The sequence below is a fragment of the Bufo gargarizans genome, chromosome 8 (assembly GCF_014858855.1).
Source record: "Bufo gargarizans isolate SCDJY-AF-19 chromosome 8, ASM1485885v1, whole genome shotgun sequence".
Lineage (NCBI taxonomy): Eukaryota > Metazoa > Chordata > Amphibia > Anura > Bufonidae > Bufo > Bufo gargarizans.
Genome location: NC_058087.1, coordinates 192,011,245 through 192,025,055, shown reverse-complemented (window position 1 = coordinate 192,025,055; position 13,811 = coordinate 192,011,245). Strand labels below are relative to the sequence as shown.

The 13,811-nt window shown below is 45.2% G+C and overlaps 1 protein-coding gene across 1 annotated transcript; it reads left to right on the top strand.

Moving 5' to 3' along the window:
* The first annotated feature begins 7,489 nt into the window (after nucleotides 1–7,489).
* LOC122945534 (E3 ubiquitin/ISG15 ligase TRIM25-like) lies at nucleotides 7,490–9,061 on the top strand. The gene has a single exon (XM_044304597.1). The coding sequence runs from the start codon at nucleotides 7,490–7,492 to the stop codon at nucleotides 9,059–9,061; it is 1,572 nt and encodes a 523-aa protein (XP_044160532.1).
* The last annotated feature ends 4,750 nt before the right edge of the window (nucleotides 9,062–13,811 follow it).

Below are 13,811 nucleotides of genomic sequence, written 5' to 3'. Positions count from 1 at the left end.
TTGTTGAAAACGAATCATAAAAAAGCAAGACTGGAATATGCCAAACTACATGTTGACAAGCCACAAAGCTTCTGGGAGAATGTCCTGTGGACAGATGAGACAAAAATCGAAGTTTTTGCCAAGGCACATCAGCTGTATGTTCACAGACGAAAAAATGAAGCATATCAAGAAAAGAACACTGTCCCTACTGTGAAACATGGAGGAGGCTCTGTTATGTTCTGGGGCTGCTTTGCTGCGTCTGGCACAGGGTGTCTTGAATCTGTGCAGGGTACAATGAAATCTCAAGACTATCAAGGAATTCTAGAGAGAAATGTACTAGCCAGTGTCAGAAAGCTTGGTCTCAGTCGCAGGTCATGGGTCTTGCAACAGGACAATGACCCAAAACACACCGCTAAAAACACCCAAGAATGGCTAAGAGGAAAAAATTGGACTATTCTAAAGTGGCCTTCTATGAGCCCTGACCTCAATCCTATTGAGCATCTTTGGAAGGAGCTGAAACATGCAGTCTGGAAAAGGCACCCTTCAAACCGGACACAACTGGAGCAGTTTGCTCATGAGGAGTGGGCCAAAATACCTGCTGAGAGGTGCAGATGTCTCATTGACAGTTACAGGAAGCGTTTGATTGCAGTGATTGCCTCAAAAGGTTGCGCAACAAAATATTAAGTTAGGGGTACCATCATTTTTGTCCATGCCTGTTTCATGAGTTTATTTTTTTACATAATTCTGTTGAAGCATGGTTGAAAAACAATGTCTGACTTTCATTGGTTAACATTTATAGAATTTTAATTTATTATTACTTTTGTCAGATTAAAGTTATTTCTGTGACCATTGTGACTTTTTCTTTCATTGACCAAAGGGTACCAACAATTTTGTCCACGTCTGTAAATGGTTGGAGTGACTTTTGCAGAGAGAATTGCCTCATGACATCTGTTTCTGAGGTTGCTACTAAGACTGTACCATCTTTTCTCTCTGAATTTTCGGATGTCTTCTCTGAGAGTGGAGTTCAGGATTTGCCCCCGCACAGGGAGTACGATTGCCCTATTAATCTCATCCCAGACGCCAAGCTGCCTAAATCTCGTTTATACAATCTTTCCCAACCTGAGAGGATCGCTATGCGTGCTTATATCTCTGAGAGTCTGAGAAAGGGACACATACGACCCTCAAAGTCACCTGTTGCCGCTGGTTTTTTCTTTGTTAAGAAAAAAGATGGTTCTTTAAGACCTTGTCTGGATTTCAGGGAGCTGAACAGTATCACTATTCGTGACCCTTATCCGCTTCCTCTGATCCCGGACCTATTTAACCAGGTTGTTGGGGCTAAAGTATTTTCCAAATTAGATTTAAGAGGGGCATACAACCTGGTCAGGGTCAGAGAAGGGGACGAATGGAAGACGGCCTTCAATACCCCTGAGGGCCATTTTGAGAATTTGGTTATGCCTTTTGGTTTGATGAATGCCCCAGCCGTTTTTCAGCATTTCGTGAACAGCATTTTTTATCATTTGATGGGAAAATTTGTATTGGTGTATTTGGATGACATTTTGATTTTTTCTCCCGATTTCAAAACTCATAAGGAACATTTACGTCAGGTCTTGCTCATCCTGCGGGAGAATAAATTATATGCGAAACTGGAAAAATGTGTGTTTGCGGTTCCAGAAATTCAATTTCTGGGGTTTCTTCTCTCCGCTTCTGGTTTTCGCATGGACCCCGAGAAGGTCCGCGCTGTGCTTGAGTGGGAGCTTCCTGAGAATCAAAAGGCGCTGATGCGTTTTTTGGGCTTTGCCAATTATTACAGGAAGTTCATTTTGAATTATTCTTCTATTGTTAAACCACTCACTGATATGACCAGAAAGGGGGTAGATTTTTCTTCTTGGTCAGTAGAGGCGCGTAAGGCTTTTTCTGATATCAAGGAGAGTTTTGCTTCCGCTCCCATCTTGGTGCAACCTGATGTTTCGTTACCCTTCATAGTTGAGGTTGATGCTTCTGAGGTGGGTGTGGGGGCGGTCTTGTCTCAGGGTTCCTCTCCTGCCAATTGGCGACCGTGTGCCTTTTTCTCAAGAAAACTCTCCTCCGCAGAGAGAAATTACGATGTGGGAGATAGGGAATTGTTGGCCATCAAGTTGGCTTTTGAGGAATGGCGCCATTGGCTAGAGGGAGCCAGACACCCTATTACCGTATTTACTGACCATAAAAATCTGGCCTACTTGGAGTCAGCCAAGCGTCTGAACCCGAGACAGGCCAGATGGTCATTGTTCTTTTCTAGGTTTAATTTTGTTGTCACGTTCCGCCCTGGAGTTAAGAATGTGAAGGCAGATGCCCTGTCACGTTGTTTTCCGGGAGGCGGGAATTTTGAAGACCCGGGTCCCATTTTGGCTGAAGGTGTGGTGGTCTCTGCTCTTTTTCCTGAATTGGAGGCAGAGGTGCAGGCAGCCCAGTCAGAGGCTCCTGATCTTTGTCCTCCTGGGAGGTTGTTTGTGCCTCTCGCTTTAAGACACAAGATTTTTAAAGAACACCACGATACGGTCCTTGCTGGGCACCCGGGGGTAAGAGCCACACTGGATCTCATCGCTCGGAGATTCTGGTGGCCTGCACTTCGTAAGTCGGTTGAGGGTTTTGTGGCAGCCTGCGAGACTTGCGCTCGTGCCAAAGTCCCTCATTCACGGCCATCAGGTCCTCTCCTTCCCTTACCCATTCCTTCCCGTCCTTGGACACATCTGTCCATGGACTTTATCACGGACCTGCCTCGTTCCTCGGGGAAGACTGTGATTCTGGTGGTGGTGGACCGTTTTAGCAAAATGGTGCATTTCATCCCTTTTCCTGGTTTGCCCAATGCTAAGACGCTGGCGCAGGCATTTGTTGATCACATTGTCAAATTGCATGGTATTCCTTCAGACATAGTCTCTGATAGGGGCACGCAGTTTGTTTCCAGATTCTGGAAGGCTTTCTGTTCTCGCTTGGGGGTTCGGTTGTCATTCTCTTCTGCTTTCCACCCGCAGTCGAATGGCCAGACAGAGCGCGTCAATCAGAATCTGGAGACATATCTGCGTTGTTTTGTGGCGGAGAATCAAGAGGATTGGTGTTCTTTTTTGTCCCTTGCTGAGTTTGCTTTAAATAACCGTCGTCAGGAGTCCTCTGATAAGTCACCATTTTTTGGTGCATATGGGTTTCATCCACAGTTTGGGACTTTCTCGGGAGAGGGGTCTTCTGGTTTACCTGATGAGGACAGATTCTCCTCGTCTTTGTCATCTATTTGGCAAAAGATTCAAGATAATCTAAAGAGCATGAGTGAGAGATATAAGCGTGTGGCTGATAAGAGACGTGTGCTTGGTCCGGACCTGAATGTTGGTGATCTGGTGTGGTTGTCTACCAAGAATATCAAATTGAAGGTTCCCTCCTGGAAGTTGGGTCCTAGGTTTATTGGGCCTTACAAAATCCTGTCTGTCATCAATCCTGTTGCATACCGTCTTGATCTTCCTCAGACTTGGAAGATCCATAATGTTTTTCATAAGTCCTTATTGAAACCTTATGTTCAACCCATTGTACCCTCGCCTTTGCCTCCTCCTCCGATTATGGTTGATGGGAATCTTGAATTTCAGGTATCTAGGATTGTGGATTCTCGTCTTGTCCGCGGTTCTCTTCAGTACCTTGTTCAGTGGGAGGGGTATGGTCCTGAGGAGAGGATGTGGGTCCCAGTGACGGACATTAAGGCCTCTCGTCTCATCAGGGCTTTCCATAGGTCCCATCCTGAGAAGGTGGGTTCTGAGTGTCCGGAGTCCACTCGTAGAGGGGGGGGTACTGTCACAACCAGACAGCTGAGAAGCTCTGACAGAGGCCTTTCAGAACCTCCTCCTTGAGTTTCTGTGTTGTGGTATTCAGCTCCTCCTCTCATCAGCCTCTCTCAAGCTGTCATGTGTTGGACTAATTGCTTCCCTTTAAATTCTTACCCAGAAGGCTTTTCTGAGCGGCTTATACTTCTTCCTGGAGTGTGTGTGCACGCTGATCTGTCCTCCTGTTTGCTTCAAAGCTAAGTGTACCTTTATCTGTTAATATCTGTTTGCTGGATCCCAGGTGACCCTGACTCCCTCCGTATCTTGTGTAGGGAGCCGGTGGTCGTGTCCCCTCACTATTGTAGGGTGCTCAGGGCTTTATAGTCAAGGTTCGTGGATATGCAAACCTCCACCATTCGGATCTTTGCATAGGCTGAGCAGCCAGGGAAACTGCCAGGTCTTCTGCAGGGGTCTCCCTTGGTTCCTTAGTTTTTGGATCCAGCGAGTTGTTTATACATGTTGCTTTGCCTTATTTGCTGTACACCGTCCGTGACACCTGGGGAATGCGGCACCTGTAGCCCATTTCCTGCACACGCCTGTACACGGTGGCTCTGGATGTTTCTACTCCAGACTCAGTCCACTGCTTCCGCAGGTTCCTCAAGGTCTGGAATCGGTCCTTCTCCACAATCTTCCTCAGGGTCCGGTCACCTCTCCTCGTTGTGCAGTGTTTTCTGCCACACTTTTTCCTTCCCACAGACTTCCCACTGAGGTGCCTTGATACAGCACTCTGGGAACAGCCTATTCGTTCAGAAATTTCTTTCTGTGTCTTACCCTCTTGCTTGATGGTGTCAATGATGGCCTTCTGGACAGCAGTCAGGTCGGCAGTCTTACCCATGATTGCGGTTTGGAGTAATGAACCAGGCTGGGAGTTTTTAAAAGCCTCAGGAATCTTTTGCAGGTATTTAGAGTTAATTAGTTGATTCAGATGATTAGGTTAATAGCTCGTTTAGAGAACCTTTTCATGATATGCTAATTTTTTGAGATAGGAATTTTGGGTTTTCATGAGCTGTATGCCAAAATCATCAATATTAAAACAATAAAAGGCTTGAACTACTTCAGTTGTGTGTAATGAATCTAAAATATATGAAAGTCTAATGTTTATCAGCACATTACAGAAAATAATGAACTTTATCACAATATGCTAATTTTTTGAGAAGGACCTGTATATTGGAGGGGCTGAAGGGAGGGGAGTGATGTTATTTACATGGGACTGTATGTTGGAGGGGCTGAAGGGAGGCGAGTGATGTTATTTAGTAGGGATCGACCAATTATCGGTTTTACCGATATTATCGGCCGATATTCAGGATTTTCAAAGTTATCGGTATCTGCATCTATTTTGCTGATAACGAATCGCGGTGCTCTCAGCGCTCTCCGTGTTCCCTCAGCAGCACGGGGGAGAAGGAAGCAGTGTCTCCCTCCTGTGCTGCTGCCACCAATGAGAGGAGAAAGGAGGGGAGGGGCTGTGGCCACGGCGCCACCAATGATGTTAACTCATTCATTCAAATTTGACAGGAGGCGGGAGCTGGCCTCAGAATTATATAGCCGCACCCGACCTCTATGACAAGTAGCTGCCATCCGCGGCAGTTAACCCCTGCCGCACCTGAGGGGTTAACTGCCGCGGATCGCAGCTACCGCTCATAGAGGTCGGGTGCGGCTATATAATTCTGCAGCCAGAACCCACCTCCTCTATATGAATTACCGTAATGGGCGAGTTATCTTCATTGGTGGCACAGTGTGCCACAGGGTCCCCCCCTCCTCATTGGTGGCAGTGGCAGCTTCTGATCAGAGCCCCAGCAGGGTAATCCTGGAGCTCCGATTGGTTACCATGGCAACCAGGACGCTACTGAAGCCCTGACTGCCATGGTAAGCTCCCTGCTGCCGTGTGCACTATGCACAGAGCAGCAGGGAGAGTGTGAGATCTATCAGGGTGAATAGGACAAGGGTTCTGGCCCCTAAGGGGCCTAAAAGTTAGTAGAAAAAAAACACAAACGCCAAAATATTAAGTATAAATGAAAAAGAAAGATTTACCCCCAAAAAGCTACATGTTAACAATAAACCTGTTCAGCAGATTTGTGTAGGAATTTTTTGTTTTTGTTATTTCAGAATATCGGTATAAATTATTGGCCTGAAAGTCCGCAGATTATTGGTATCGGCTCTAAAAAATCAATATCGGTCGATCCCTATTATTTAGGCCAAGTGACAGCATTTTAAGTAGCGTCCATCACACGATCAGGTCCTGCTGCATCCAGTGAGAAGCGAGTGTGGATGAGGTGTGGGTCTTTTTAGTTTAGTTTTTTGGCAGTCAAAAGAAAATGCTGGGGGCCACTATGAGGGACATTATTAATGCTTGGGGCCACTGTGAGGGACATTATTAATGCTGGGGGCCACTATGAGGGACATTATTAATGCTGGGGGCCACTATGGGGGACATTATTAATGCTGGGGTCCACTATGAGGAACATTATTAATGCTGGGGGCCACTATGAGGGACATTATTAATGCTGGGGGCCACTGTGAGGTACATTATTAATGCTGGGGGCTACTGTGAGGGACATTATTAATGATGGGGGCTACTATGGGGGACATCATTAATGCTGGGGGCCACTGTGAGGGACATTATTAGTGCTGGGGGCCACTGTGAGGGACATTATTAATGCTGGGGGCCACTGTGAGGGACATTATTAATGCTGGGGGCTACTATGGGGGACATCATTAATGCTGGGGGCCACTGTGAGGGACAGGGTGTGATGTATTTTACATAGGACTGTGTGTTGGATGATGCTAAAGAGAGGGAATGATGTTTCTTACATGGGACTGTATGTTGGAGGGGGCAGGAGAGATGATATGATCTTATTTACATGGGCCTGTCTGTTGGAATGGCTGGGGCATTATTATTTCTGAGGGCACTGCAGGGGGGGCATTATAAATACAGGGGCCATTATCGGGGTCCTGATTGCTACAGGGGGCTCTGTAGGAGGCTTATACATCGGCCTTTTTACTACTGAGGGGTCTGTAGGGAGCTTTATTACCACTGGGGGGACAATAGGGGGACCTTATTTCTACTGGGGGCTCTGTGAGGGCATTATTAATACAGGAGGGCTCTTCTACTAATGGGGGCATTCTTGGGGAGCAGTATTACTGTTGGGGACACTGTAGGGGGCTGTATTACTAATGAGGGCATTCTAGAAGGGAATTACTATTGGTGGGACTATGAGGAGCACTATTACTATGGGGGGCACTAGTATTTCTTCAGGATATTATTTTGGGGTATTGGGGGGCACAGCGAGCAGCAGGATAACAGTGTTGGGACTCGAGAATGATGATAGAAATGTGAGGAACCTAAGATGTCTGTGTGTCACACTCTGCAGAGACGAGGCATGGCTTTGAGAAGTTGTCCGGACCGAATGGTGAAGATGAGGCGAATATCTACATCAGAGGAGGCATCACCTGGAGGCTCTGGATGTGAGAGGTATGTGCTGCTGTATTCTCCTGTATGTTTGATGGTGTCTATGCAGCAAGTAAAATGTGTTTGGTGCTAGTGGGGGCATCGACTGGGGCCATATGCATTGGGGCTTGGGCCCCCGATCTTTTGAGACCCTAGCAACGCCCCTGGTAGGAGACTTATACAATCTAGAAGCTAACATATTACTACTTTCATTCATTGCAGAATGGCGTCTGCTGACCTGAGGGCCGAGCTGGACTGCTCCATCTGCCTGAGCCTCTATACAGATCCCATATCCCTGAGATGTGGACACAACTTCTGCCGCTTCTGTATTGTGAGTGCGCTGGATGCGCAGGAGGCAGCTGGAGTGTATTCCTGTCCTGACTGCAGAGCAGAATATCCAGAGCGTCCAGCCCTGGAGAAGAACAGGAAGCTGGGGAACATAGTGGAGCGTTTCTTATCTGCTCAGCTTGATATGGAGGAGACCGGGATCTTCTGTACTTACTGTATAAGGTCTCCTGTACTGGCTGTGAAGTCATGTCTGCAGTGTGAGAACTCTCTATGTGATGACCACCTAACAGCCCACAACAAGTCAGTGGATCATATATTAACAGAACCCACCAGATCCTTTGGCTACCAAAAATGTTCCCTCCACAAGAAGGTTCTGGAGTATTACTGCCCGCAGGACGCGGTTTGTCTGTGTGTGTCCTGCTGTCTGGTCGGCGAGCACAGGGGACACCAGGTGGAACTTCTAGATGAGGCGTCTGAGAAGAAGAAGAAGAAACTGGAGAAATATCTGGAGGAACTAAACCCACAAAAAGCAAAAATGCAGACGAAACTTCAGAATCTGCAGGATCGTCAGAGGAATATCCAGGAGAAAGCCTCTGATAAGAGGAAGAACGTCAGGAAGTTATTTATGGACATTAAGGAGAAACTGGAAATGGCAGAAAAGAAAGCGCTGAGCGAGATCTCCAGGCAGGAGGAGAAGATGGTGTCACAGATATCTGATCTGATCAAGAAGCTGGAAATAGAGGAGGACGAGCTGTCCAGGAAGATGCGTCACGTGGAGGAGATGTGTCATGTCACCGACCCAATAAGACTCCTACAAGAAAGTGACATTACAGTATGTGGTCGTGGAGATGATGAGGACACAGGGGGAGATGGTGGAGAGGGCAGGTCTGAGGATGATCTGGATGAGGTTCTGATCTCACTGACCTTACACCGATCTATGAGGGATATTGTCACCAATGTCACATCAGAGCTCGGGCTCCATGTTCCAGACATATTGCTGGATGAGGACACTGCTAATATATACGTGGAAATTTCAGAAGATCTGAAAACGGCAACAGTAACTGAAGAAGAAGAACATGGCAGACCAAAATCACCAGGAAGGTTCCTGAATTATGCCCAGGTGTTAAGCAGATGTGGCCTCTCCTCAGGAAGACATTACTGGGAGTTAGAGTGGAACCAAATAGGAAGATGTGACATCGGACTGTCCTATCCCAGTATAGAAAGGGATGGAGATCTGTCTGGGGCTGGTGAGAATGATAAATCTTGGTGTCTGACCCTGGAAGATACAGAATACTCAGTGTTACATAATTCAGTCAAAGAAACGCTACATTCAAAGCTAACATGTCCAACACTTGGAGTCTTCTTAGACTATGAGGCCGGGCGTCTGTCCTTCTATCGGCTGTGTGACCCCATCAGACACTTACACACCTTCACCGCCTCCTTCACTGAACCCCTTCATGTTCTCCTCTATGTGGAGGATGAAGCCTCTGTTACGATATTAGGCTGAGGTCATATCTATGGCAGCTTTAGGTGACCAAGTCAGGAAATGTTACATGGTTGTGGGCCATCAGGCTCCTGTAGACGGCTCTTCTTCGTTATCTCAAGTTAATCTGTTTCCAGGGTTGTAGAGTGACACTTAACTCTGACTGTGTAGGATGATGAGAATTGTAGTATATTCGTTGTCGATATTCAAGTCCCTTTTGAAGACAAAATAATAAATATTTGATGTCATTATTGTGTCACCTCATGTTCCTGGTTTATGTTTAAGGTTATTTTGGACTTGGGCCTGTGTATACGAGGAGCTCAGGAGAAGCCTTCACTTGACGACTGACAATACAGCAAGTTGTTAATGTTCAAAAGACGAGCATTTATATAGAACCGTAATCGGGTTGTATATTATTATTTTGATCACTTTGCTTGTATTTACATCTTTTTCTCATCTCGCCTTATATCGACTAACAAATCCTGTTTACACAAGGCGAACATGTCGGCAATTGATAATTTGAGAGCAGTTTCTCGGTACCGCGCAGTTGATGTTTTCAGTAGCCAATATTTGTGAATTGTTCCTTGATATTATGATGATAATTACCCAGGTAGAAGACCCTCAGCACAATATCAGTTAGCTGCTTCTAAAGGGCTCATATGCTACGACCAGCGGGTTTACTCCCATTGTGTTAGCTTCTCCTGTAGTTTGTTTGGGGCAGTTGCTAGGCAGTGGTGTCGCAGCGGATCCATTACTGTGGGTCAGCTGACCAGTCTAACGCAGGACTTTGTGTTAGGGAAGGAGCTTCTGATTGGATAGCATTTCTTTAAATATTTCTGGCCTCTTCTGTGAACTTGCCGGTGGTAGCTTATAGAGTAACAAAACCTTTTTACAACTTTCTTTTGAACTGTTAATGTATTTTAGTAATATACTTTATTAATCAGTTATGCTGTTTGCCTATTTAAATAAGGTCCCAAAGTCATGGATTTTATCATCATTCTCTGACTTGTATGGATATAACAGGGGGCCGCAGCGAACACTGCGCAGGACGGAGATCGCTGCTCCTGCCTGTGCTCCCCTCAAGCTTGGCTTAATTCTGGCACCGCACATCGGTACCCTGTGCCCTGTACAGGTGTGCTATGCCAGGATTTAGCTGAGTGGCCCCGGTTCCTGCCTGAGCCCGCTCCGCTCAAGGCTCTCTTATAGCACATTTCTACTCCTGTACCGATGTGTTATAGAGAGCCTTGAGCTGAGTGCAAGTCCCATTGAATTGAATGGAAAGCGCACCGCGCATGCGCAGCCGCCCACCATCCATTTGTATGTGAGTGCTGAATATAGCCTGTTTCCGTAACCATTATAGAAGTGAATAGAAGTGGCAGCGCTTGCAAGGTTCCCCCTCCATCACTTTGCGGGCTCCATTCTAAGGATAAGTGAGGGTCCTAGATGTCTCGTCACCATTCTCCTTCGGTTCTTGTCATCTGTTGCTCAGTTTCTACTTCTGTTACACCAGTGTTGATGCTTCATTAAATGATTCCCGCAACCGCCTTGTAGTCGTATTATTCTATATACAATACCGGCAGCAGGATCATCTCATGTCACAGTCGATATCACGGCGGTATATTTTTCCATTTTGAGCATAAATGCACGGATTACGTTTATTGCACATTATGGTGCTGTGAATGGGTTAAGATGCCGCCATCCCCCTCTACTGCAGCGGTTCATTGATGGCTCTAATCACACGCACACAGGCCCCTTATCTCTGCACCGGGTCGTGTCGTGTATTACTGGGATGGCAGCGACATAATAGAAGACCAGCGGCTATAAATCCAGGTGCTCACCCTCTGAGAGGTCATACATGATGAGGCGAAGGAGAGAGGAGAGCGAGATGGCGACCAGACCGGTGAAGAAGGAGAGCATGAAGTGGCAGCGGTGGGAGGTGAGCCGCGCCATGGGGGGTTAACTGTACAACTTTAGATTATTATTTTTGGATAAATCAGAATCTGCGTCCGGCTCCGTTTTCTATCGCCTCCTTTCAGTACTTGGTGTTAGTCAGATGCTGGTGTAGATCCTGACCCCCGAGGGCTGACCTAAGTGCCAGCTACTCAAATGTTCTATATTCAGCGTTTTTCACGCAACGCAGGCCCCATATAAGTGAATGGGGTTGCGTGAAAATCGCAAGCAAGTGCGGATGCGGTGCGATTTTTCACGCATGGTTGCTAGGAGACGATTCGGACCCGATCATTATTATTTTCCCTTATAACTTGGTTATAAGGGAAAATAATAGCATTCTCAATACAGACTGCTAAGTGAAATAGCGCTGGAGGGGTTAAAAAATAAATAAATAATAATATAACTATCCTTAATCCACTTGCTCGCGCAGCCGGCTTCTCTTCTGTATTCATCTTTGCTGTGTGCAGGAAAAGGACCTGTGGTGACGTCACTCCGGTCATCACATGATCCATCACCATGGTAAAAGATTATGTGACGGACCATGTGATGACCTGAGTGACGTCATCAAAGGTCCTTTTCCTGCACACAGCAAAGAAGAAGACAGAAGAGAAGCCGGCTGCGCGACTAAGGGGATTAAAGTGAGTTATATTATTATTATTATTTTTAACCCCTCCAGCGCTATTGTACTATGCATTCTGTATTCAGAATTCTATTATTTTCCTTTATAACCATGTTATATAGGAAAATAATACAATCTACAGAACACCGATCCCAAACCCGAACTTCTGTGAAGAAGTTCGGGTTTGGGTACCAAACATGCCGATTTTTCTCACGCGACTGCAAAACGCATTACAATGTTTTGCACTCGCGTGGAAAAATCGTGCATGTTACCGCAACGCCCGTGTGAAACCAGCCTTAGAAAAACAATAACACACTAGTTACGCCACACGGTCAATGTTGCAAATTTAAAGTGCAAAAAGCAATGGCAAAACTGCTATTTAACCCTTTCGCTGGGGCGATGTGCAAACATGGCGCACGTGCAGCGGGCGTCATGGCCGGCAAGTCTCTGCTGTTTAAAACAGCAGAGGCCTGCGGCTAATTACCGCAATCAGCAATAATGCCGATCGCGGTAGTTAAAGGCATTAGATGCTGTGATCAAGTGAGATCACTAGCTAAAGTTGTATATACCTCCCTAACACGTGTTGGGACTTCCCATACTCTTTATTTACAATTGGTCAATAGACCATTATTGTCCCTTGATTAACACGTGTTACTGAATGTAAAATTTAACATTTATTGATTATTTTTAAAACATTTAGAACATCTTAGTTTAAAAATGTCAGCTCTGCCTGCCTTATGTATTTTGTATTCATTCAATGTCTAATTGTTAGGTGTATCCCCTAGGGGGCGCTCTTCCCTATTGGTTATTTGGGTCTCTATTTCATTATCATCTGCGCTCAGTTAGCGCACATTGTTGCTTTCACAGTGCGCTATTCACTAGCGATTTTGTCCCCTCTTGTGGATACACTCCTTACAACTATATCAACCAGACCTATGTTGGCCAGGCATCCGCTGTTTAAAAAAACACCCTAATAGCGCTTTCTGCTCCCCGACATATTTCGCCAACAGCTTTGGCGTCTTCTTCAGGGGTATGAGCAGTGAATAGTGTGTTGGGGGCGGAGCCAACCTTTTAAAACCTCCCTCCATGTGTCATAGTTCTGAGAACCAATCCGTACCTCTGTTGCTCTAAACTAATTCTACTGACCTATCATTGTGTGTCTAACAGTTGAGGCTCGATGTTAACTCCTCCCACTGTCTCATCATCCAATAGGCATTGGCCTGCGCTGCTTCTATTGCGCTGATACTTAGTACCTGCGGCCGGCACTGCCATTCTCTGCGCATGTCTGGGCACTCAGCCCGTAAGCCTAGTTGATCTTATATTTCTGCATTTTCCCGATATCAATGACTTCAAATTGGATTTTAAAAATCCCCGATAGTTCAAAATAATAAAATATAATTTATAGGTTCATATATGAACCTTGAATTCACCACAAAAAAAGTTAAGTATATAAAAGTTTAAATTGCCCCCCTTTCCGTATAATTCAAAAATAAATACCTAAATAACAATAAATATCAACATCCTGGGTATAACCGCGAAAACCGCTGAAAACGCCCATACTATGAAAAAAATAAATAAATACAATGCGGCGAATGTCTTAACGGAAAAAAGTGTCAAAATGGCCAATTTGCTATTTTTTTCATTGCTTCTCTTACCCAAAAAATAAATGAAAATGTGATCAAAAAGTCAACGCACACTGCAAAATGGTATCAATAAAAACTGGATTGTCCCGCAAAAAATGAGCCCCTAAACATCTCAGTAGACAGAAGTATAAAAAAGTTATGGGGGTCAGAATACGGGGATATAAAAACAAATATATTTTTTTTTCAAAAGTTTAAATTTATTTTAACACTATTTAGACATAAAAAACCTATACATATTGGGTATCGTAATCGTACTGACCCAGAGAATGAAGGGCATGGGTCAGTTACGTTACGAAACGCCGTGGGAACAAAACCCATAAATCGATGGAGAAATTAACTTTCTTTTTTTTTTACTGCTTTCCACTACATTTTATGCCGCAATTAATGGTGGCATTTAAAAGTATAACTTTTCCCGCAAAAAATAAGCCCTCCTACAGCTATGTGAACGGAAATATAAAAAGATAGGGAGGAAAAATGAAAACGAAAAAACCTCCGGGGGTTAAAGGGTTAAAAAAAAAATATTATTAATATATATTTATTTTATCTACAGTATGGAAACCCT